This window comes from Astyanax mexicanus, chromosome 20 (genome assembly GCF_023375975.1).
Source record: "Astyanax mexicanus isolate ESR-SI-001 chromosome 20, AstMex3_surface, whole genome shotgun sequence".
In the NCBI taxonomy this organism is placed as follows: Eukaryota; Metazoa; Chordata; class Actinopteri; order Characiformes; family Acestrorhamphidae; genus Astyanax; species Astyanax mexicanus.
Genome location: NC_064427.1, coordinates 3,932,659 through 3,959,973, shown reverse-complemented (window position 1 = coordinate 3,959,973; position 27,315 = coordinate 3,932,659). Strand labels below are relative to the sequence as shown.

At 43.0% G+C, this 27,315-nt stretch overlaps 1 protein-coding gene across 2 annotated transcripts in view; it reads right to left on the bottom strand.

Moving 5' to 3' along the window:
- unc5cb (unc-5 netrin receptor Cb) overlaps positions 1 to 27,315 on the bottom strand; it is a 259,433-nt gene that overhangs the window by 85,923 nt on the left and 146,195 nt on the right. For both annotated transcript variants that reach the window (XM_022680899.2, XM_022680900.2), the window contains exon 4: positions 10,057 to 10,160. In XM_022680899.2, coding sequence (XP_022536620.2) covers positions 10,057 to 10,160 — 104 coding nt within the window. The remainder of the gene's footprint in view (positions 1 to 10,056; positions 10,161 to 27,315) is intronic.

Sequence of the window (27,315 nt, the reverse complement as noted above, 5' to 3'; positions counted from 1 at the left end):
CCGCCATAACGGAGATAGAAAGAGAGAGAGAGGCTAAGAGAGAGAGAGAAAGAGAGACTATAAGAGAGAGAGAGAGAGAGAGAGAGACATCAACCAGGTGTGCATGAGCTCACGCAACAATAAGCTGCTTTCGCTTGCTTTCGGTTTTCTTTTTCGCTGCTTTCGCTACTTTCGATGCTTTGGCTGCGACGCTCCAACGACACCAGTGCAAACAAGGAAAAACCATCACAGATCCTGCTGGCTGGAATGAATTTGCTATAAATTGCTATAACCTCTCGGCAGATTCCTCCGCCGGCGCAAAAAACCCATCCAGCGTGCGATTCCAATGATGGAATTTCAAAAACATATGTTATATTTCTGGACGAGTCTAACTCCCGTAAATGCTCTGGCTCCAGGTTATGCTCCTGCGCTGGTGGTGGTGGTGGTGGTTCTCCACTTCCAACTTCCAATCCAGACGGCTCTCCAATTTAAGAAATCAGCAGTGAGGAGCTCTCTGCTGATTGTGGGCTGCTTACTCCTGTCAGCACTTCTTTCAGTTCTTTCACCTGTTCTGGGAGCTTCAGAGCTCCAGTCACTTAACTGGCCATTTCCAAGGGAGTCGTGACCCTTCACAGAGGCCAATCAAAGGCGGCACACTTCACACAAGCGGCTGTCATCCACCACGCCGGAGCAGTCTCTCTGATAGAGTGGAGCCGACTGAAACCGCAGGTGTGCTGAGGACTGTGGCACAAATAGGGCTATGGGAACCAGGGCAACTAATGTAACTGCTGAATGAAATACAGAAGAGCAACAGGAGGAGCAAGAAAATAATAAAAGAATGGTATTTTCAATTAACTTTTAAGATGGGTCCATTTATATTTCTGGAGCTCAGACCCAAGATAAATAGAGATGCACCGATAAAAAAAAATGTTTGATGTACAAACACTATTTTAACAAAAAAGTTAAAGGAATAATGAAGAATAAAGGCGACACAACTGCACAAATAGGTGTTCCAACAAGACAATGACCCGTAACACACATTAAAACCTTTTCATTGGTTTCTGGTCCTGATCTCAAGCTATGACTGTGTAGTTAATTGAATTTTTAATGAATTAATTGAAACCAATTGTACTGTCCCTTTAAAATAACATACTGTGTCAAGTGTAGCAACACGAAGAACTCAAACAAGGAGCCAACTGAACTTTTTAAGCAGCCTGTACCAAAGAAAAAAAATGGCAGGTCCAATACCTATGATAATAATCTTTAAGTAATACTAATCAATGTAAAATATTTAATTTATCATGACATGAAAGCTTTTAGAGAAAGTTCTACAAGGACTTTGGATGATGAAACGTCACTTCAATTCCCATCCAATCACCAGCTTCCAAACATAACTAAAACATTTCACACGCGAAGAAATTAATTTCAAGTAATTTACCCAGAAGTACCTCAACTCTTGTCCAAAGAGTTAAAAATTTATCAATTCTGCCAAGAGAAGCAATCAAATTCAACACGAATTCTGACAGAAGCTTGTTGATAGCTGTCAAAAACTGTTTGCTAAAGGATTTAAACAATATTAAGGGCCCTATTTTAGCTATTTATAGCGAACAGGTCAGGTCAGGTCAGGCCGCGCCAAATAAAATGAAAACGTGTGGCCAAATAGATGTTTCAAAATGTTCTATTGGAAAATTGACCTTATAAAGAAATCACTCAAAGCCTATGATACAATTCCTAATCTAAAGAAACTTTCAACCAGTGAAAGAGTCTTTAAACTGTCTTGTGTCTGTATAGAAGAATTTCTGTTCTCATCCCACAGTTGTCAGCTAGAAACTAGAGTTTGTAAGGCTCAGCTTTTCTTTTTTCACAGTCTAAACTGACATGCTAGAGCTCCAACGTCAGAGGTGTGAGCAGCGCTGCTTGGGAACTAAACCAACTGAACAGATTGAAATGAAAGAAAAAAAAAAGTGCAAAAAGAAACGTGGAAGAAGGACTAAAATGGAACAGAGCGAGAAGCAGATTGCTTTTCTCAAAAAAAAAAAGCTCATCATACCTTAACATAGAATAACGAACACAGAACGTGTGTCCGTGGAATTAAGCACTTACGCAATCCATTCAATTCACGTTAAAGACTTCATTAAAGGCTTCATTAAAAGTTTGTGAGGACAGACTGTAGATACAGTCGCTTCTGACTGACTGCACCTCGGCCCTTAAAGCAGGTCCGGAGTTTAATCACAGCAATAAGGTGAGCGGATTTGGCGGTGACGATCTATATGTTTGTGCTGGGAGAGCTTTAAACGAGTCATTTGAGATATGACTCAACATTATTTCCAGTTCAGTTTTCTTACGCAAGCATATTGCTGCAATTTTGCAGGAACTAAAGTCGGAAAAAAAGAAAATGTAAAAAAAATAAAATAAAAAAAATTACCCACAACCAACGTGGTTCCCCTGCAGCACCAGCAAGCCAAGAGGCCATTCTGCATGCTTTCAGAAGTATTTGAAGACAGGCCAGCCTGTAGGAAACATCCAAACCTACATGTGAAAACTAGCAGAAGGGCTTGAAAGAGCCTCCTTATCTGCGCTGTGCCAACTGTTCCAACTACTCCACGATTTCTTGTGTATTTATTTATTTTTATTTATTTTTTTAAGTACGCCTGAAGCCAGCCACTTTTTTTTTTTTTCATTAAAGACTTTAATGTTATTTTTTTTATGTTACAGATACAGTGTCGAATTCTTTTCACGACATTCACAGCCCCTAACTCGGGTCATTATTTTATATATATACGTATATACATACATATATAAATATGCGCTCGCTGAATTATGGCTCCCGTTTGAGCTGAGACTGTAATGGCTAGGGGCCGGCCGAGTGCTTCTTCGGCCGCCAGGGGGAGGTCTTGAGCCCCTAATCAGACCTGATCCACTCCACCTGGGTTTGCCCCTATATAAACCCTGAGATTCAGGTCCTCGGGGCTGGATCTTTGAAGCTCGTGGGAGCGAATCTATGCCGGTTTCTAGACCGAGCCTCTGCTCTTTTTCCCCTTCTCTTCCTGCTATCCCTTTGGAGAGAGTATGATCCAGCACCGCTGGCATACTCCTCCCGCATAAGTAGCTTCCTCTGTCCCTTTATATCTCGAGTGTGGTGTAGTCGTGTTGTGCGGTGTGCTCCGCGGCTAACCCCCCTTTCTCTCGGGTCTGTGTGTCTGTGTTTGTGTGTGTGTGGTAGCCGCTGCGAGGCGCGCGGTGTGCTCACCTTTTCTCTCCCCTCGCTGTTCCTCTTCTCTCTGGTGGAGCAGCGTTTAATCCAAAAGCACCCCAATTCACTTCTTTGTTTAGTTTGGAAGCTCTTTTGTTTTTACCTCGCGCCATAAGAGGTAGCCGTTAGCTTCCGCGGCGAGTCTTGTTTACATTCTCCCCCACTATTTCACTCACGCTAGGCGTGGCTTTGTTTTGCACCCGTTTTCGTCCTCCGCCCGTTTTCGTTGCTCCGCCCCTTTCGGCGGAGGCTCTAAGGGCGAATAAAGCGGCCGCATCCCAATCCGCTCGCTGGTGCAGCGGTTAGAGCACTGGGCTGCGACCGCGACAGCCTGGGTTCGATCCCCGCGTGGAGCGGGGTTTAATAAGGATATATATATATATATATATATAAATATATTTATATCTATATATACATACATACATATATATATACATATAATTTTATTATTATAATATTATATATCCTATTAATATATATTTATGTATATTAATGATTATATATAATTAATTATTATTGTTATTATCATTATTTCCCTTTTTTCTTGAGTTTACCTGCTTTGAGATCTACTGTTCTGCCACTGGGTTCTACAACTCTCTGGGCTGGAGTGCCACCTATCTGTAGCACTCCAACCCATTACAGAAAGATCCAGCCCCAAACATGGATCCAGCAGAACAGTTGGATCTCGAGCAGGTAAAAATTGCCCTGGGGAACCAGGGGGTGGCAATAGGGAAGCATGAGCAGACCCTGCAGCAGATCTTAGCCCAGCTGCAGGGTCTGACGGCTAGGCTGGCCCGGAACCCACCCCCAACCATTCAACCAGTTCCCCAGGGGCCGGACCCTGTTCTGGCAGAGCAGCCTGTGGCGGCTGCACCCCCCTCTGCACATTTCGTTGAGCCACCGTTACCGGCTCCAATGCGCTACGGGGGCGAGCCAGGGGGCTGTAGGGGTTTCCTCCTACAGTGCTCGCTGGCTTTCGAGCTACAACCCTCCCGCTTTCAGTCGGAGCGGGCCAAGGTGGCATACATCGTCTCCCTCCTCACCGGAAAGGCATTAGCGTGGGCAACCCCAGTATGGGTACACCAGCCGGGTGTTTGCACCACAGCTATGCTGTTCGCGGAAGCTCTTTCGCGAACATTTGACCTTCCGGTTCGAGGAGAGGAGGCGGGGGCCCGCCTCCTGAACCTGCGTCAGGGTAGGAGGTCGGTGTCTGAGTATGCCATCGAGTTCCGTACGCTCGCGGCTGAAAGTGGGTGGAACGCTAGTGCGCTCGCTAGCGCATTCCATCACGGGCTCAATGAGGATCTCAAGGATGAGCTCGCCCATCGCGACTCACCAACTACACTTGATGACCTCATTGAGCTCACCCAGAGGCTGGATAACCGCCTAAGGGAGCGGTATAGGGTACGGACTGGGGATGGACCCCCCAGTCCTACAGGTAATAGAGGGCGGCCCGTGCAGTTGAGGCACACGCGCCTCTCGCAAGAGGAGCGAGACACCTGCATGCGAGACGGCAGGTGCCTCTATTGCGGGACAGCAGGGCACCAACGCACCGACTGTCCACAGTTGGTGTTGAAACGCCAGCATCCGTTAGGGGGTGAGGAACCCCTAACGGACCGACCCGGGTTCCCTCGGACTACAGGGGTTTTCCTCAACGCCACTCTGGCATGTGGGGACTCTGAGGTCCGCCTGCCCGCCTTCCTGGATTCAGGAGCGGCGGGTAACTTCCTGGACGCAGCCACAGCCAGGAAGCTAGCCTTGCCGCTGGTCCGTCTGAGGGAGCCCCTGCCTATAGAGGCGATTGACGGGCGGTCCCTGGAGCCAGGGATGGTGTCACATCAAACACGTCCCCTCACACTGCGAGTTGGGTCGCACTCTGAACAGATCACGCTGTTCATCATCAGCGCCCCTGACTTGCAGCTGGTTCTGGGATTCCCCTGGCTCCAGAGGCATAACCCCCATGTCGACTGGCTGTCCCGGTCAGTGTTGGCATGGGGGCCCGCCTGTCGGACCTCCTGCCTCCAGCCTTCCCAAGCCCCCAGAGGCACAAACCTCGATCCTGAGGCTGCTGACCTTTCCCGAGTGCCCACCGACTACCATGACCTCGGGGAGGTGTTCAGCAAAAAGAAGGCCCAGATACTGCCCCCCCACCGCCCCTGTGACATGGCCATCGACCTTCTCCCTGGAACTAGTCCCCCCAGGGGAAGGTTGTTCTCCCTGTCAGGCCCCGAGCGCCGGGCGATGGAAGAGTATATTCAGGAGGCTCTGGCCCTGGGTTTCATTCGACCCACTTCCTCCCCGGCCGGCGCCGGCTTTTTCTTTGTAGGGAAGAAGGATGGGGGTTTGAGGCCCTGTATAGACTACAGAGGCCTCAACAAAATAACGGTTAAAAACCGTTACCCCCTACCCCTTATGTCGTCCGCCTTCGAGGCACTGCAGCAGGCCACCATCTTCACTAAGTTGGACCTGCGCAGTGCCTATAATCTAGTTAGGATCAAGGCGGGCGACGAATGGAAGACGGCGTTCATCACCCCCTCTGGGCACTATGAGTACCTAGTTATGCCCTTCGGGTTGATGAATGCCCCCGCTGTCTTCCAGGGGTATATTAATGAGGTGCTCCGGGAGGCGTTGGACAGGTACGTGTTCGTTTACCTGGACGACATACTCGTGTATAGTCGTTCGGTAAATGAACACGTCACCCATGTCCGACGTGTGCTCCAGCTACTCCTAGAGAACCACCTCTACGTCAAACTGGAGAAGTCCGAGTTCCATGTGCAGACGGTGTCCTTCTTGGGATTCGTGGTGTCCCATAACACCCTGCACATGGACCCCACCAAGGTCAAGGCAGTCGAGAGCTGGCCCCAACCCACCTCAGTACGCCTGGTCCAGCGCTTCCTGGGCTTTGCTAATTTTTTCCGGCGGTTCGTCCGGAACTTTAGCACTGTGGCCGCCCCACTGACCGCCCTGACCAGGAAGACCTCAGGGCGGTTCACCTGGACCACAGAAGCCCAGGAGGCATTTGATGCAATCAAGAACCTGCTGACCAGGCCGCCAGTTCTCCGACTGCCTGACCCTGGACTCCCATTTGTCGTGGAGGTGGACGCCTCTGAAGTAGGCGTGGGTGCGGTCTTGTCCCAGCGGGCGGGGCTGGATGGCCGACTGCACCCATGTGCCTACTATTCCCACCGTCTGACCCCTGCCGAGCAGAGGTATGACGTGGGAGATAAGGAGCTCCTGGCGGTAAAGCTCGCCCTAGAAGAGTGGAGGCACTGGCTTGAGGGGGCCGAACACCCCTTTCTGGTCTGGACAGACCACAAAAACCTGGCCTACATCCAACAGGCCAGGCGCCTAAATCCACGCCAGGCCAGATGGGGGTTGTTTTTTACCCGGTTTGATTTCGTCTTGTCATACCGCCCTGGATCCAAGAACATCAAACCGGACGCCCTCTCTCGCCAGTGGGAACCCCTTCCTCTCCTAGGCGAGCCCTCCACCGTTTTACCTCCAGCCAGGATCCTGGCGCCCCTTCGGTGGGGACTCTTGGACGCCATCAGACGGGCCCAAGAGACAGATCCTGGTCCAGAGAATGGCCCACCAGGTCGGGATTATGTACCTCCCTCCCTCAGGAAAAGGGTACTCACCTGGGGACACTCCTCACCTCAGGTCGCACATCCAGGGGTCACACGCACGCTCGAGTTCCTGCGGCGCCAGTTTTGGTGGCCCAGCATGGGAAAAGACGTGCGTGCCCACGTGGCCGCCTGTGTGACATGTGCGCAGGGTAAGGACCCCAGAACCAGGCCCACGGGTCTACTGCACCCTCTAGCAGTCCCCTCACGTCCCTGGTCACACCTGTCCATGGACTTTATCACGGGGTTGCCCCCATCTCGGGGCAACACCGTGATATTAGTCATTGTGGACAGGTTTTCCAAGGCTGGTCGCTTTGTGGCCCTGCCCAAGCTACCAACCGCGCAGGGGACTGCAGAGGTGCTGCTGGACCAGGTGGTCCGCATCCACGGACCACCCGCTGACATCGTGTCGGACCGTGGGGTGCAGTTCACCAGCCGGTTCTGGGGGGCCTTTTGCCGCTTACTGGGGGCTGAGGTCAGTCTGTCCTCGGGGTTCCACCCCCAGTCCAACGGGCAGACAGAGAGGGTCAACCAGGACCTGGAACGGACCCTCCGCTGTCTGGCGTTGGCGGCCCCGTCTACCTGGTCAGACCAACTGAGGTGGGCGGAGTATGCCCATAATACGCTCTGGCACTCGTCCCTAGGGATGTCACCCTTCGAGTGCCAGTTCGGTTATGCTCCGCCTGCCTTCCCCGGACAGGAGACGGTAACGGGAGTGCCTTCAGCCGACCAGACGGTTAACCGTTGTCGCCGGGCTTGGAGAAGGGCTCGGGCCGCCCTTTTGTCTGCCCGGGCGATGCAGAAGCGTCACGCAGACAAGAGGCGGAGGCCTGCGCCCTCCTATCGGGTCGGACAACGGGTCTGGCTCTCGGCCAAGGACATCCCACTGCGGGGCAGCCCACGCAAGCTGGCTCCACGGTACCTGGGACCCTTCAAGGTAGTGCGCCGGATCAATCCGGTGTCCTACCGCCTCGCCCTGCCCCCTGCCATGAGGGTACACCCGACCTTCCACGTGTCCCGCCTGAGACCCTACCTCTGCTCCGTTGGTCGTGCCTCTCCCCCCGGACCCCGTGTCGTGGGTGGTGCCCCGGCCTACACTGTCCGCCGGCTCCTGGACTCCCGTCGGGTGCGCGGGAGCCTCCAGTACTTGGTGGATTGGGAGGGCTATGGGCCGGAGGAACGGTCCTGGGTGCCCTCCAGGTACATCTTGGACCCCGATCTGGTTAGGGCCTTCCGGCGGGACCGTGCGGCGGGTTTAGGGCCGTCGGGTGCCGCCCCTCGGAGGGGGGGTCCTGTAATGGCTAGGGGCCGGCCGAGTGCTTCTTCGGCCGCCAGGGGGAGGTCTTGAGCCCCTAATCAGACCTGATCCACTCCACCTGGGTTTGCCCCTATATAAACCCTGAGATTCAGGTCCTCGGGGCTGGATCTTTGAAGCTCGTGGGAGCGAATCTATGCCGGTTTCTAGACCGAGCCTCTGCTCTTTTTCCCCTTCTCTTCCTGCTATCCCTTTGGAGAGAGTATGATCCAGCACCGCTGGCATACTCCTCCCGCATAAGTAGCTTCCTCTGTCCCTTTATATCTCGAGTGTGGTGTAGTCGTGTTGTGCGGTGTGCTCCGCGGCTAACCCCCCTTTCTCTCGGGTCTGTGTGTCTGTGTTTGTGTGTGTGTGGTAGCCGCTGCGAGGCGCGCGGTGTGCTCACCTTTTCTCTCCCCTCGCTGTTCCTCTTCTCTCTGGTGGAGCAGCGTTTAATCCAAAAGCACCCCAATTCACTTCTTTGTTTAGTTTGGAAGCTCTTTTGTTTTTACCTCGCGCCATAAGAGGTAGCCGTTAGCTTCCGCGGCGAGTCTTGTTTACATTCTCCCCCACTATTTCACTCACGCTAGGCGTGGCTTTGTTTTGCACCCGTTTTCGTCCTCCGCCCGTTTTCGTTGCTCCGCCCCTTTCGGCGGAGGCTCTAAGGGCGAATAAAGCGGCCGCATCCCAATCCGCTCGCTGGTGCAGCGGTTAGAGCACTGGGCTGCGACCGCGACAGCCTGGGTTCGATCCCCGCGTGGAGCGGGGTTTAATAAGGATATATATATATATATATATATATATATATATATAAATATATTTATATCTATATATACATACATACATATATATATACATATAATTTTATTATTATAATATTATATATCCTATTAATATATATTTATGTATATTAATGATTATATATAATTAATTATTATTGTTATTATCATTATTTCCCTTTTTTCTTGAGTTTACCTGCTTTGAGATCTACTGTTCTGCCACTGGGTTCTACAACTCTCTGGGCTGGAGTGCCACCTATCTGTAGCACTCCAACCCATTACAGAGACGCTCAGTGGGCATGAGAAGAGAAGCAGTTATAGATAGGATAAAGTTAATGGTGATGGCGTTAACACGTGTTAAGATGATTACGAGGCGCTAGAAGCCTTAACGTTTAAACCCTCCTCTCAAATCTGTCTGTTCGCTTAGCTAAGCCTGCCTGCAGGACGCTCGGCTGCTCGTGGATTTTCCGCAAATTGTTACTTCAGTCAAAAAGGGGGGGGGGGGCGACAATGTGGACTGGCGATGTTGCTCTGCAAGCTTTCAAACTGCGCTTCTTTGTCATCGTGAAAAAAAACGTGAGACGGCCGTGTTTTTTTTTTTTTTTTTTTTCTCTTTCTTTTCTTTGTCGTCTTCTTCTTCGCCTTTTTTTTATCTTTCCTTTCTCTGAAAGAAGAAAGCCAGAAAGCTTTGAAAAAAAAAAAAAGCTTTTAAATGCCCCCAATCTATTAATCCTGTTTAGCTGGAACTTTCTAGTGTAGTTAGGCCAAGTTCGTCTGACAGTCCACTGCAGGTACAATCGATGTCTGGATCAATATGTCCCGTTCAGCTAAATACAGATTAACAGGTGGCCACTGAGGCAAATGTTTCTAAACAAAGTCTGACATTTAGGTTTAGTGATTTAGTTATCTGCACATCAGCTAACATGGAGTTTGGCTTGGCTTCTGCCCTGGTAACAAAAGCTAATCTCTAATTCGATATAAAATTCATCAGCGGAGAGTGCTGCAGGGTTGCTCAGCATGTCCGCGGCTGTGTGCATGTGTAAGTGGGTGAGTGTTTGTGTGTGTGTGTAAAGGCTTTTTGAGTGTGTGTATGTGTATGTGTGTGTGTGAGCGGTCCTGATTACGTACTTCTGCTGCAGGTATCCCTTCAGGTGGGCGGCACTGAAGAAGCACTTCTTGTTCGAGAGAGACCTCCTTTCCCAGCGGCTCCTGGTCGAACGTCTTCCTGAGATCTGCGGGAAGAAGAAGAAGAAGCACAGAGACCGTAAACGCAGGGTATTCACAGGTTTAAGCAAATGAAGCGTACGTATTTAGCTTAAGAGCTTTTTAATAGCAGTTGAGATGTAATTTAAAGCCATTTAACGCAACAGTGAGTGTGTTTACACGGCCACCCATAATATGCTCATTATCTCATTTCAACACTTACCTAATTATTCGAGTGGCCATTAAAACGGACAGCATTAACTCTAATTATTATTAATTACTACGTTTTGCTAAACATTTTATTTTATATATATTACATATATTTTAAGTACCTTGTCAATGTGGCATTTTGATAAATAGCAAATCTATACGGATTTAAAGATTTTTCTTTTGCTATGAATTTATAAGATAATTATGAAAGTCCAATAATTTGAATTGAATTGAAAGGTCAGTTTCTGTTAGCCTAGCATCTTCCGTTTAAAACTAAAGAAGAACACAAAATACATGAAGCATGCCTCAACTACAGATAAAAGTTTATATCTGGTACAGTAGTACCTATTACAAAGTCCCTTAGTAATAGGTCCCTAAAGTTCCTCAATAAACCACTAGATGGCAATATCGAACTCACACATGGCTACACCAACCTTTAAAAAAGTTTAAATCCTTGCTCTCAATGTTCCAATGTTCAATGTGTAAAGAAGAAGAAGTAATGGTAGAAGAAGAGTAAAGAATTTTGACACCTCTAACTGGAAACCCCTCTCACGAGTCCACCACTCAGGCAAGTACGGTAAATATCAGAGTGTTAACTGGATACCCCTCTTGAGAGTACATGACTCAGCCCAGTTGGCTATAGTGAGTGGAGAGTTTTATAGTGTCAAATGTGATTAATCCCAAAAAAGGTAAAGATCATTTAATTTTTATAGTTGTTATAGTTGAATCGAGATAAAAAGAGATCCGCAACTGGTAGAGGTCCCAAAAACATGGATTGGTCCATATCTAGTCTTGACTGTCTTGCCAAATGATTCTTTTAAAACTACTTTTAAGTAAAAAAAAATCTTTTAAGAAAATTGAAAAAAAAAAAATTCTACATCTACACAGGTGTACAAACAAAAATCAGACAAAGGAAAATATTACTTTATTTCGAGCAAATATTCCAAAAGTAAATTTATCAATTAACTGTTAAAGAAATCTAAAGTAAAAATGTAAAATGTTTGCACAAATGCTACACGTATTTAGAGAGTTTACTCATAAGTTGCTAAGCAGCTGCAGAGGGCGTGTATTTAGCAGAAAATTTGATTACCGAATGATTCATGTAGCAGACCAGGAATTTTCTCATTATCAGATTACTTGAGTTCTTGTAATCGTGCTGAGTGAATTACTGTCAAAATCTGATTTTCTACAACTATCGGATTATTCTGTACATGTGAGTAAACACACTCAGTGATGAGCACTAACATCACAGAGGATTTCCTCACTACTGACACCACTGAAAACCACTGTTCATGAGTAATACAAAAAAAAATCCTTATTAAATAGATAACACTATTTATTTTCAGACATAGTATCCATATCAGTTTTCAGAGGAATTACACTGTCACATATTAACGACCTCGGGGGCAGGGGTGGGAAATATGATGGTATCTGATAATTTTAGCATTTCTGTGGGAAATTACAGTACGCTTTTCTGAGCCTATCAAGATATCATCAATTCAGCTCTGACCAGCTAAAATAAATGAGAATTACTGTTGAAATACTGTGTAGAGTCTTTAACTGCATAATTGGGTGATTTCATCTACTCTTGCCTTAATGCAGAAATATAATATATAGACATATTAAATGCATTATTTTATTCCAATTTGAGATTAAGTATTTTCTTAAAGCAGCAATCTCTAAGATTTCTTTTTTTATTTAAATAAAAAGCAGTAGTGATCATAGCCTAACACTTGCATGGGATACATTTTTTTTCTCTTTAGTATTTGGGTTAATTAAAACCTGATTAGCGTAAAAAACAACAAATGATCTTTTGACATGATGTAGTTTCTGAGAAAAATGATGTCCACATTTGAGGACTTTAGTTTTATATTAAAGTCACAGTTAGTAATGATGTCAAAATGTTTATTTAGTGCCTGAAAACAGCAGCATTTTTTTGTAGAAAGAAACAACTGTGCCTTTTTGAGCAATATGGCTCATTTGAAATGCTGCTTCAACACGAAGACAAAACAAAGTGAAAAAAAAAAAATAATAATAAACATTTACTGTATTTACTGTTGGTTTAAATTTATGAACTAAATTATCAAAACTGTAACATGTTGAACTCTTCAGCCACCACTAGGTGACAGAATAATGGCCTCATAAGTGGACACCAAGCAAAATATAGTGTTGTGGTCTAGACAACCCAAAATGTAATGTCCACACATGTGGACGCCAGGTCCTAGGAGGCTTAGATAGGTACCACATATACAATATACTAAAAAGCAACACAGAATTTCACACATAGCAATTTATTTACATTAAATTACCTGCATTAAAGGTACTCTTCTACATGCTCTGTTGCTCTGTGCAATTACACATTCTCACCAGAGAGGTCACTACATCTCCATATCCCGCAATTGTTCAGCCTGTTGCTTTAAATACTTATTTTAAAGACTGTCTGATACCCTGAAAAAGATTTAACAGGAACCTTTGTGAACTCTGCATCCACATCCAGAACCAAATGCACTTTTCACAATGGAATCAAATGGGAAGGAATCTGATTGTGAGCACCATTATCACAGAACAGGATCTTACAAATCGTTCCTGGTACCACTCAGTTATAACCCCTCTCCAAATACAGTTAAACGTTTGCCAATGAAGCCGTGTTACAGACCGCTGTTCGGTGAAGGTAATGAGGTTAGGTGTTAAAATTAGCACTCTCCTCCACCGAGAGGCACTCTCCTGTTACAAACCCCCCCATCCACCATCCCCAAACCACGCCATTAGACGTTGATTATTCTCCATGACAAGCAGGGATCCAATATTTACGTTCCTGTGCCCTTTTCCTCTCAGGCACTCATAAATCTGTCGGCGGCTTCTTCCCCAAGTCTGCTACACCTGCTGGAATGGAGATATTTTTCACTCGGCATGCACCGCACCGCACTGTGCCCCCCGGTTCCTCAGGTACATATTTGACTTTCAGCTCAAATACAACATGTCACCGATATAAGGATGGTGGAAAGTACATGCTGATGGGGGGGAGCTATTTTCGGTGGCCGCTATGATGAGTTTTCTGGCAACCAGACCGTCATTAATGAGGTGCTGCACGTCGGGCGGACTTTTTTTTTTTTTTTAAACAAGTCTTAACAAAAATAAAAGCGTTTCAAATGGAACTAATATTAACATGCAGTTTATACAGAGGCTGCTCAGTCTGAGGCCGAACCCATTTGTTCGCCGCCTCGACATGAGGATCTGACGCTCGCAATCCTCAGGACGATTCCTCCTGTTTATCTGCTGACACTTTTATTTACTGCGTTAATCGCTGAAGAAAAAAATAGGATCGGGCTGACAAATGGCTTCCAACCCGTTCGCCTGACAGCAGACTTTCATAAGCCACTAATACCTCTGTCTCTGCTATCGTCCCTCACCGATGTTCAAAATGCCGAGCCCTGCAGAGCGAAGTGATTGATTAGTGTTTGACATGTGACGTGAAAAGCATTTAACTTACCACAGTGAGATTGAAGGTTATATTTTAGTATAAGATTTTAGTTGATTGTCCTCATTTTTCTTATTAGAAAGTGCATAAGAAAATATACACTAAAATAAAATAAGTTAATAAGTTCACGCTATTTATTTCCAAAATGACTAGAACATTTTACGCATGATGTTTCACTAACACAGGTAGTGACTGATAAACTTACCACATCTCCCTAACTTCTCATTACTCTACCCCATCTCTCTAACATCTGATTACCACCCTTCTCCTCAATGCACCAATAATCCACCTTCTTCTAATCTGGAGTAGATCATTCTATATTAGTTAGCATTCTCAGCAAAGCCAACACAGGTAGTGACTGATAAACCTGGACAACCATGGAACTGAACACATTAACATTACTGCAACATTACTGTAATGCAAATGATGGAAAGTCACCTCTGTTCAATTAGCTCTACCTAATTTAAGTGTGTACATACTATTTTTTTCTTATTACATATGTATAACACAAGTGTAAAAGATGGCTTACTAAACCTTACTAAATGCCTAGTCGCCTAGTTCTACCCCACCCTACGTCCTCAACATTCTATTACACCAGCCCCTAAACGGTTATTACCCTGTTACTCCACCCTTCATCTTCTCAACACCCAATTACTCCACCCTCCTCAAACTCCTCAAAGCCACATAATTTCACTCTCCATTACCTAAACACCACCATACTCCACCCAATCTCCTCAACACACCGTTTCCATACTTTCATCTCTTTTATACACCATTATTTCACTCTTATTCTTCTTAATGTTCTGTTACTACACCCTCATTTCATTACTCTACTCTCTCTTTGTCTCTCTTTTTCTCCTCAATTCACCTTTACTCCACCCCTTCTCGTTTCCTGAACGGCCTGTAAATCCACTTTCATATCCTGAATACCCCACTATTCTCCACAACACTCTATTACTCCACTCCCATCTATTTTAGAGTCTGTTAGAATACAATGATAGTAAGCACCCTGCATTAATAGGTTCTTGTATTGTGAGCAAAAAAAAAAAACAAAAAAATAAAATAAAATAAAACCAAGCTACACCATCAAAAATTGCCTTTAAAGGAAGAAACATGCTAAAATATTAAAGTTAACACTGTTTATTTCCAAACTTAAGAGACATCTTACACTACATGTTCCACTAACACAGGTAGTGACTGATGAACTTCACATTCCATTACTGTACTCCATCTCCTTCCCTCCTTCAACTTCACATCACTCCACCCACTTTTCTCAATGTCCCAACGCTGCACCTTAATCTCATCTGGAGTAGATCATTCTGTTTTAGTTACTATTCCCAGCAAAGCCAACACAGGTAGTGACTGATAAACCAATAAACTGGACAACCATGAAACTGAACAGTAAATGCTCTTCAGCATCTAACAACAGCTAGACATTATAACATGAATTCTGAGTGTTATAAAGGAACAGTAGTCGAGTGCACGAGAAAGCACATTTTAGCATTTTAGAGACACGTTTGCTTTGTGTTTACAGCTGTGAATGAAATCAGATCTGAAGAAAAAGCTGAAATGGCTTCAGTGTTGTTGTGTTCACCTACTTACCCACTAGACTAGAGGTGGTGTTTGCTGAATCATGGCTAATGCTTCTTTAAAGGATGTTACCCCTGGTGCTATCTGTTCAGAGGCTCATGTAAAATTGTAGGTTAAACAGCTCGAATTACTATGCGGAGTAAATATTTCAGGAGGGACGAATCACTACAGGGGAGTGATTTTTTCTTCTTTTTTTTTTTTTTTTTTTCTTTTAGCCCATCACCAGAGAGGCAGAATAAACAGCCTGCTTTCACTTTCTCTCTCTCTCTCTCTCTCTCTCTCTCTCTCTCTCTCTCTCTTATTCATTCTATCTCTTGTTCTTTCTATCTCTGTCCATCCAGAATACGCCTGCTCTGGCCTTGTGAAGTGAGTGAGGGGCTTCACATGCAGCTGTAATAAAAATCCAATATTTCTCCTCTTTCTGGCACTTGATGAAACGGTCGCGAGGCGAGCGCGAGAGTGCGGCGAGAGGAGACTCGAGTCGGTCAGCCTTGGGCTTCATTAGATATATATTATATTCTGTAGGGAAAGCGGCACATCGAGACGAGTGGAGGTAATAACACGATCACTTGGAGCAGAGCGAAGCCTTGTCACCCGGTCACTGTTGGCACCAGATCCCTACGCCACTCATCCTCCCGCTGAATACAGAGCCTACGGCGACTCGTTTAGGACCAGAAAAGACGGAATGAAAGCAGAGACGCTTCTTTTCTGTTGGCGCCAGGCCAGCGATAGCGAGCACTCTGTGGGGATGAAAGAGAGCCGCGAGAGCTGAATGGGAGTGTGTTAACCGGCTGGAGTTGGAATAAGTTTCCCTTTCTTCTAAAAGGTCAGGCCGGATTGAAGGAACTTTAATGAATTGCGGATCACGAGCTCCTAGTGCTGGGTGGTATTGATAAAACTCAATATTATGATATTTTCCAAATATATCCTATCTGATGATTTTTAAGTGTGCATTAATGAAGTTAATGAAGCTGTGCACTTTCTAAATACTGGTACTTTGTGCTGAAAGAATGTCTTAGAAACCTGATACAGTTCATCACACTAGGGGTAACCTTATACAGACATTACTCTATGTACTGAAAATGTTAACCACAGGGAAAACTCATCTCTAGATAATGTATTAATATTTCTTAATCTTTTGTATGCATTCTTTCATGAGATAAAGATATGTTTATTACCTGTTAATACTACTAAGGCACACTTAATTATTCATTTTCCCAAAAATCAACAGTGCACCTTATAATCAGGTGTGCATTATGTATAAATCCTATGGTGAGATTTTTCCAGCACTAAGGCTGGGTGCAGCAGTACTAGCATTACCCGCTAACCGCAGCGCTAGCTCTTTTGCAGTTCAGAGGCGAGCATATCGAGCTGTAGTCTGCATGTAGACTACATGATAATGCTAATGCTGCTGCACCACACCTTAGTGCTGGAACATATATATTTTTAAAACTGGTGAAATTTCCTGCATTTTTCAGTGAAAATTCCATTATTCAATAATTTCAACATACATGTTGCAGAATAAGAAAATATCGCAATGTCATTTTTTTTTTTTTCAAAAATTGTGCAGCCCCAAATGACTGCCATTTGTGTCAATAACATCTGATTAGGTGCTTAAAAAGTCTTTTTTTTTTCAAAGCATGAAGCAATAATTTCATAAATCTAATTCCTTGAAAAGGTACATATTATTTTTACGCAATTACACGTGCAATTTTTAATAGTGTCATGCTTTAAAAATCATGCTTTATCTTTTTTTTATCAGGTCTTGACTTGGACTCAGCGGATATAAATTCTCAGTCTTGACTCACAGTCCCTCGGCTCGCTGTGTGCTGGACTGTTATTGACTCGGACTCGTCTCTAATGGTTTGGACTACAACTACAACATTACTGTATTGCAGTGGACACTCTGCAACGCACAGCTGATGGAAAGCGGCCTCTGTTCAATCGGCTCTACCTAATTAAAGCATGTACATAGCAGCAGTGCTCACAGCAGCATGGGATCGAGAACAAAGGGAAAGCATGTTTTTTCCAATGAGCCGGCCGTCTCCGTCTCCGCGCTGGAATACGGAAAGTTTGTTCTGCGTGCGCTGGAACAAAGTTCAGACGTGGGGCAGATCATCTGCGAGACAAAAGAGAATGCTAATATCCGTCCCGAACAGTTCAGGAGCCGATCTGAGCGACGTTAGTTAAAGTGGACGTCTGGCTGAGTGTTTGCCGAAGATGAAGGGAGACTTTCATACATATTTGATAGATGGATAAGAGTAATCGCTTTACGATTGATACGATCAGGCTTTTTACAAAGCTCACAATTATATTTCAAAGGGCAAAGAAAAAGAGGATTGTTATTTAGCCCTAAGCTGAGATAAGGCCGTGTTCGGAGGCGAGATTTCGTCCTTCTGGCAAGGCCTCCTGGGGGAAACGGAGCCGGGTCCAGTCTGTCTCCTTAGGGAACGCTATTGGCGCGCCGTTGTCCTATCTCGGCAGTAGTAGGACGGCCGAAGAGGACTGCTAGAGACATTCTCCGCTAGCTTAAATCCCAGATTTCAGAATGATTTATTTCAAGCGCTTTTATCGTTTTGGACAGATCTTAGGATTATTTACGTGCTGCCGTGAAATCCTCCTCTTTTTTCTGGGGCTGGCAGATGGCCAGCGTGGGTCACAGCTGTATTCCCGCTCCCAAAATATGACTGAGGCTGGTGGCCTCATCATCTCGGTGGGGAGATTGACTTCCTTTAATGTGCTGACAGGGCACTTGCTGCGAGTGCACACTTCACCTGTTCCTGGGTCAGTGAGGGTACACCGCCACCCCCTCAAATACACCCCCACTCCCCATACACACACACACACACACATAAGACTACTGTACTGTAGTCTGTGAATCTGAGAAAGAAAAAAAATGCCAGAAGGAAAAGCCAAAGATTCACAGATCTCTATGTGATTCTATCCTAAAGGGTAAAGCTGCATTGAGAGTTTCAACTGATGTTGAACTGGATCTCTGGATTAGAGCTCTAAACTTGTTTGATATCTCGTTCAGAAGCAGAATGTAGGCCGATAGGCTACGCTACAGAAAATGTTCTGCTTAAAACATGACCCCCACAACCTGAAGCTGAAGAGAGGTGAAAGTTGGAGAGTGGTGCCATGTAGAGTTCCTGAGTAAAGTGGGCTACAGACTGCACACCATCAAGTTTACTGCAGATTGAATCAATTTGAACTGTTTCTGTCTATAGATTGATATGTTTCTGTCCAAACGAGGGTATAGACCAATGAGATTCTGTCAAAACCAGATTATAGACCAACCAAATGTCTAATCCAAACTATAGACCAACAAAAGTCTGCCCAAACCAGACTATAGACCAACCAAATTATGTCTAATCCAAACTACAGACCAACAAAAGTCTGCCCAAACCAGACTATAGCCCAATGAGATTCTGTTCAGTCCACACAATAGCCCAATGAGATTCTGTCAAAACCAGACTATAGCCCAACGAAATGATGTCCAAACCAGACTATATCCCAATTAAATTATGTCTAAACCAGACTAAAGCCCAGCAAAATACTATCTAACCAGACTATAGCCCAATACGTTTATGTCAAGTCAACAAAATTCTGTCTAAACATGACTATAGCCCAATTAAATTTTGTCCAAACCAGATGTAGCCCAGCTAAAAAACTATTTAAACCAGAATATATTCCTAGCAAATTCTGTATAAACTTGACTGGAGCACAATAATGTTGCCCAAGCAGTAGCCTAAAATTGTTTCTCTGGTCTAGAACTTGTTTTATATGATGTACAGAGTTCCTGTGGAGAATGAGCTGCAGACTGTGTATTAAAGGTTAAACCATCACATTTACTGCAGCTCCAACAAATTTGGTCTGTACCTGACAGAGGACTGATAAAGTTCTGTCCAAACCCAACTGTAGCCCACTGATTTTCTTTCCAAACCAAACTATAGCCCAGTATAATTAGGTCCAAACCTAATTCCAGCATTGTACATTCTTTCCAAAACCAAACAATTGCCGAGTAAAATTCAATCCAAACCTGACTGCAGTGCAACCAAATTCTATATAAACCAGCCCAATAAAATTGTTTCCAAGCATGACGGTAGTCCAAAACATTTACCGCAACAAAATTTTGTCCAAACCCAAAACAATCCAACAAAATTCTTGCCAAACTTGACTGAAGCCCAACGAAATATTAGACAAACCTAACAGTTTGACTGCAGTCCAAAAAAATGTGTCCAAGCATGAAAGTACCCCCCAAAAAATGTATCCAAACCCAACTGTAGCCTAGCAAATTCTTTCCAGACCTGCCTGTAGCCTAGCAAAATTCTGTTGAAGACTGCATCTATCCCAGTTACATTCACTATAAACTTCACTGCAGCCTAGTAAAGTTGTGTCCAAGCAGTAAATGACCATCCAAATATACAGTATCTCCAAATCTCCACATTATTAAAGTAATAGCACCTGGTAGCCTGTCTCAAAGTTCACTAAAACTGGACATTGCTGAGTCTCTTCTACAGAGACAAAATAAGAAACCACTTAAAAATGATGAGTTTCTCTGATTTTACCAAATTGAAAATCTCTGGAATATAATAAAAAAAAAAGTTGGATGATCACAAGCCATCAAACCAAACTGAACTGTTTGAATTTTTGCAGAAGGAGTGGTATAAAGTTATCCAAAAGCAGTGTGTAAGACTGGTGGAGGACAACATGCTAAGATGCATGAAAACTGTGATTAAAACCAGGGTTATTGCACCAAATATTGATTTCTGAACTCTTAAAACTCTTTATGAATATGCACTTTTTTATTTGCATTATTTGAGGTCTGAAAGCTCTGCATCGTTTTTTTTTTTTTTTTTTTTTTGTTATTTCCGCTATTTATATTTTCAGCAAATAAATGCTTTAAATGAGAATATTTTTATTTAGAATTTGGGAGAAATGTTGTCTGTAGTTTATAGAATAAAACAACAATGTTCATTTTACTTAAATATACTGTATACCTATAAATAGCAAAATCAGAGAAACTGATTCAGGAACTGAAGTGAACTGTTATTTTGTTGTACTGTAGTGAGTTGTACTTTAATATCTGAGCAATTTTGAAAGCAGAGAATCTGGGAAGGTTTTTTAAAATGAGTCTCATTTCTAATGAAGTATGTTATATTTAGGAAACAACTGAAAATAAAAGTAAAGTACTGCTAAAGTTCGGGGAGGTGGAGGTGAGCAGGGGCAGAGGAAGTGAGTGGACGCTGATAAACAGTGATAGTCGGGACGCAGCGTCTCGCTCAGCGGGACGACGTGGTCTGTCTGCGCAGAGTGAGCTGGAGACAGGACGCAGCCCTGTGGGTGCCTGTCTGTCCACTGTGCGGCTGTCACACAACCCAACAGCACAAGGTCACTGGGAGAGACAGAGGGACAGAGTGTGCAGAGTGTAGTACAGAGTACAGTACGGGCAGCATACAGAGAGTGCTGATATAATATATACAGTGAATAGTTATCGCAATGTTTTGATACAAATATAAATAGCATTAGCAGTAGCAAATTCTTAAAAGCATTCTATTTAAATGTTAATTAGGTAGCACAGTGATTTTTATTTGGATTTACCTGAATATATGCAATTAAACAGCACTAATTATGCACTTTAGAGTTTGGTCAGTCAATGTCTTTTAAGAATGAATAATATCCTTGATATGCTTAAATATATTGCTGATACAATAAGAATATTTATCACAAATAAAAATATTGTTCGATCGTATTGTTTTGATACATTGTGTCAAATATCCATATTTTTACTAAAACAATTTAATTGACTTGCTCCCAAATGACCATATTTTACGGACTATAACATGCACTGTATTATAAGGTGCACGTGAACGTTTTTTTTTTTTTTTGATAAATTTTCATACACAAGGCATGCTGGATTATAAAGTGAATTTTAAGCGACACAAGTAAGGAACAATGGTGCTGCCATGTTTCGCTTCTAATTCAACAGGTCTTACCATGTTGGGGATTTTTAAAAAATATATATATTTTCAAGTCAAATAAGCATTTCAAGTCAAATAAGCATTGAATGTAAGTCTGCACAGATTTCTCTCCTAAAAAAACATTTATTTGAGTGAGTGAAGCGCTCCAGGGCGCTATCAGCCAACATTAAACACAGTAAACATGCAGACTACTGTCCAATATAGTCGCTTCTGAATAACGAAAGAGCTAGCGCTGCAGTTAGCAGCTAATGCTAATACTGCTCCAGACTCGGTGCTGGAGAAACTTTACTGAAACTCTTGGCCCACTGGATTGTAAGACGCACTGTAGATTTTTGGTAAAATTATTTTAAGTGATTTTAAGATCACTTTATAGTCTGAAAAATACGGAACTGCTTCATTAGTTTATGTGGTGGCACTAATTAAATGAATTTGGTCAACCTGCAATTCTGTCAAACTGACAATAAATCCATAATTCCTGATACTTGTATTTACTGTAGTTATTTAGGAATAATATATCCTCTTCAGCAGAGAATTTTCTTGAGATATACTGAATACCTTCGTTATCGTAGGCAACATATTGTGATAATAATATCATATCATATCATAAGATGCCCTGTGATTCTCACTTATAGTTAAAAGTGTGCAAAAAAATGTCACTATTGTTCAGAGAAAAGCAGAAAAGCACGGATGCTTTTTTTTTAAAACTATAACTGCAGTGATATGCCGCTGATGCAAAACACCAGCACTACCAAAGGTCTAGATGCCTAGACTTGCCATCAACAAAGAACAACAAACACCGCCGCGAAGGACGGCTCTCATATATTCTTTTATTGGAGGGAAAAGGCCTGTCTCGGCTTTCCGTCTGAAACGAGGGGTTTACGCCGGGTGTCAGCGCGGATCCAGCTCCTCTCGCTCCTCTCGCTCCATTAGCGGAGTCCTCCGGTACCAGCTTCTGCTGATAGAATTGCTCTGTTTCTGCAGCTTGAGTCATCCCATGATGCAATCAGAGATTTGTCATGTTAAACTGCAGTGGCGTCCTCTGTCACGTCCAGGCACAAAAGCCTCCTCCCTGGCAAATGCCGAGTACCTCAGACTGACACACACACACACACACACACACACAGCACCCGCACCTCCATCCACCCGAATGTGTTTGCCCGCTGTCAGCGCGGCACGCATCAGAGGCCATTACTGTAATAATGTGCGGCGGGTCCCACTTTAAAAAACGGCGATGGCGCCTCAGTGAGGCAGCCACGAGACTGCTCAGGGATTGGCACTTTAAACAACTCACTCCAATTACCAGCATTTTCATTCCATTACGGCCTTCCACCAGCGCCCGCCTCCCCCGGGGCCCTCTCCCGCTCCTCTGGACCCGTGTGGGAGGAATTAATTGGTTGTGTTCCGACACATGTGAGCTCAAAACGCCATCGACTGCGAATCGAAACTCAGTCCCTTCTTCTTCCTGTTGCGTTCTGTTGTATTTTACTACACTCACTAAATATATATATACATATATACAGTATTTATTTTTTAGTTGTTATTTTTTCGAAGGAAGGCGCTTAGCAGACTTGTCTTGATGGATTTTACCTAAGATCTCTTCATCTCTGAAGTACTAATAGCCTGTCTCTTTCTTACTGAAGTCTGAACCACTTTCCAAACACTTCCCCAACAAGAACAAATGCATTTTACTTTATGAGAATAATAATAGAGACGCCACGATTCAGCATTCTGTGTTTCAGGATCAGGTTTCTGTTGTACTCAAGACGACTAGAGCCAAGACTGGGTCTGAGATAGGACCAAGACTATTTTTATTTTCTTCAATTCATTATTGATAACTATACATTGTATATATTAACAAATATATTTCATCATATATTTTCAATAGTATAACATTAAATAATTTAGCACTAAATTTCTAATTGACATTATCTTGAATAGAAGCAATGGATTTGGCTGGTCTCGGCAACAATTTGACAAGATTATGTAAAAAAAAAGGTCGAGACCAAGATGAAAGAACTGCAACACTAGATCAGGTATAGTTTTTTTTTTTTTTTTTTTTTTAATAACACTCCAGCCCTTAATCTTTGTATTGATTTCAAAACTGTGATATCACTGACACTGTGATATAACTGTGGTATAACAAAATATTAAATTCGATTGGATAGGTGTCAGCTAACACTCAGACTTGGATCAAATCGGAGAGCAAAATAACCTGATCGGAAAATCCCTACTAAAAACTCAAAACTAAAAAATTATATTTGGACTGTATTTTTCTTAGTGAAGCCTTACATTGTTTCACAACTCTAAAAAAAAAAGCATTTTCTACAAGAAAATGAGAAGATACAAGAACAAGGCTTCTGCTTTCATATGCATCTGTAGGTCGAGTGCTCTTGTAGTCTACTTATATTCTCACCACTCTCATAAGATTGCTAATATTAGTTTAGTTAGACATGCTAGACTTGGTAGTATTTGTACAATCTCATTGGTTTATGGTCTGGTCTGGAACAAGACCAAACACCATTTAACATCCAGCTCTGGAAAACATAACCACTTAATAATGATGTTTTTTCTTTGATTTTACCATATTGAAAACCTGAACTGCTTGAATTTTTGCACCAGGAGTAAAGGCATAACGTTTTCCAAAAGCAGTGTGTAAGACTAGTGGAGGAGAACATGATAAATAAAAAGGGATATTGATTTCTGAACTCTTAAAACTCTTTATAAATATGAACTTGTTTTCTTTGCATTATTTGAGGTCTGAAAGCTCGGCATCTTTTTTTGTTATTTCAGTCATTTCTCATTTTCTGCAAATAAATGCTCTAAATGACGATATTTTTATATGGAATTTGTGAGAAATGTTGTCTGTATGAAAGAACTGCAACACTAGATCAGGTATAGTTTTTTTTTTTTTTTTTTTTTTTTTTAATAACACTCCAGCCCTTAATCTTTGTATTGATTTCAAAACTGTGATATCACTGACACTGTGATATAACTGTGGTATAACAAAATATTAAATTCGATTGGATAGGTGTCAGCTAACACTCAGACTTGGATCAAATCGGAGAGCAAAATAACCTGATCGGAAAATCCCTACTAAAAACTCAAGAATCTGGAAGATCGCTTGTTTCGAATCCCAGTCATGCAGCTCGCCATCAAGCATCGCCATGCTGGTGCCCAGAGAGAGCACAATTGGCCTTGCTCTTTCTGGGTGGGCACAGTAGATGGCGCTCTTCCCCACATCACTCAGCTGTGTCAGGCTGCGTCTGTGAGCTGATGTATCAGAACCGAGTCGCTGCAGTTTCCTCTAAGCATTAGCGCTGTGATGCTACTCAGTTAAAAAAGAGGTGGTGATTGGATACACATGTGTTGGAGGAGGCGTGTGCTGGTCTTCACCCTTCTTGAGTGTTGAGGCATCACTAGTGATAGGGGATATACAGCTGTCTAGCAGCAGATCAAATGGGACAATTGGCTAAATAAATTGCGAGAAAAACAGGAGAAAGTCTTGCGGATGAAGTTTTCTGATGTGTTTTTAGCCTGCATGCTCTTACAGCCTCCTCACACTCGCTCCACGCGGTGATCCTTTATTTGAGCACCGGTTGCACTTCCGACCCAGACTTTCTGTCTGCCCTCTACAGTCATTTTCCATCTTTAATAGGCCCTATTCAATTGGCTTCTCCAGGCTCGGCTCAGTATCGCTGACACGAGCGCCGACGAGTTGCTGGTGTTTCCTTCATTTGAGAGAAACACATTAGCAACGGCCGACGCTAGATAAGCTCACTTTAGGGTTCTCTGACAAATGTGATCCATATTATCCATATTTCTGTGCGCAGTTCCAGCAGTTTAAAGAAACACGAGACGTGAATGATGTTTGGAGGGCTGGCGCTGGAAATAAGCAAACAGCAAAACGAGATTTATTATTCAGTCTAATGGACAAAATGCATTACAATGCCATTGGTGATATGTAGTGGCACTACACAAGAGTTCTTTCGCCATTACGAATTAATGGCAGATGATGTAGAGGGCCATTTCGCTTATTCTGAAGCGTTTCGACTTTGGCGCTTTCAGGGACGCTCGGGTAACTCAAATGAGTTTTATCAGATTTAATCAAAGCAATCTGGCTGAATAAAAAAAAAAAAAAAAAAAAAAACTGACTTCAATTAAAACATGTCCAAAGATACAGTTTTTAAGTGATGCTTCATTTGAGTTATGAAAATGTGTGTGTGTGTGTGGCCTCAGGGGCTAAGCGAAAAAAAAACTCTGAAAGACTTCAGCCTTCTCAGTCCATCAGTTCTCAACATTAAACAAAGACATAACAAACTTACTTTGAAAGCTTTCGGAAGAATAAATAATGTGAAATTAAAAACGTCTGGCCGAGACATGATGTCGAACACACACCGCACAAAACGATTCGTTTCGCTTTAGGGGAATGTGGAATTTGGTGCTTTTTATTACAGAGACGTTTTTTTTTCTTTGACTGAGGGAAATAATAAAGCTTATTTTCACTTTGGATGAAGAAGATGGCACAAAAGACAGCAGCGACACAAAAAAGCTCACCTTCTAAGCCGTTAAAAACACTCTGTACACAGTGTTTTGAAGTTTTTGGTAAGTATTGTTAGCATATAATGACTAATATGATCAATTTAGTTAGTAAGCAGAGTAAGATACACTGGACTCTGGTAGCAATTATATTTGGACTGTATTTTTCTTAGTGAAGCCTTACATTGTTTCACAACTCTAAAAAAAAGCATTTTCTACAAGAAAATGAGAAGATACAAGAACAAGGCTTCTGCTTTCATATGCATCTGTAGGTCGAGTGCTCTTGTAGTCTACTTATATTCTCACCACTCTCATAAGATTGCTAATATTAGTTTAGTTAGACATGCTAGACTTGGTAGTATTTGTACAATCTCATTGGTTTATGGTCTGGTCTGGAACAACATCCAGCTCTGGAAAACATAACCACTTAATAATGATGTTTTTTCTTTGATTTTACCATATTGAAAACCTGAACTGCTTGAATTTTTGCACCAGGAGTAAAGGCATAACGTTTTCCAAAAGCAGTGTGTAAGACTAGTGGAGGAGAACATGATAAATAAAAAGGGATATTGATTTCTGAACTCTTAAAACTCTTTATAAATATGAACTTGTTTTCTTTGCATTATTTAAGGTCTGAAAGCTCTGCATCTTTTTTTGTTATTTCAGTCATTTCTCATTTTCTGCAAATAAATGCTCTAAATGACGATATTTTTATATGGAATTTGTGAGAAATGTTGTCTGTAGTTTATAGAATAAAACAACAATATTTTACTCAAACATAAACCTATAAATAGCAAAATCAGAGAAACTGAAGTGCTCTCTCAAATGTTTTCCAGAGCTGTATTGCTTTTCTTTTTTCTTTTTAAGACCAGTTCATGCTTTTGCATCAAATCAACACTATAGCCTGTAGATTAAGCAAGTTGAATCTGCTTCAAATCTGCTTTGAATCGCAACCAGTGTGTGCTGATTCTCTTGCAGCAATTAAAGAGAGAATTAAACTGGACCATAGTAGCTTTTTTTTTTTTTTTTTTTTTTTACGGCTCATCACCGAGTAAACAGAGCTACAGTATAATTCTGAATATAAAACACAGACAAAACAAATAAACACATAAAAAAAACATTAAAAGCCTTTGTTAAAACTAAATGAGAAACTAACTAAATGATTAGCTTAGCTTTGGGGAACGTGAAGTTTGGTGCTATTTATTACAGACACATTTTCACATTTTTTCAGAAGAGGGAAATACCGAAGCGTATTTTTTTTTCACTTCGGGTGGAGAAAATGACTCTTTTCTAACATAAAAGAGCAGCCAGCCAAATTCATTACGTGGAAGAGCACCTCGTCTCTGAAATATCACCTCCTAAATTGTGTTTACTCGTTCAGTCCCTCGC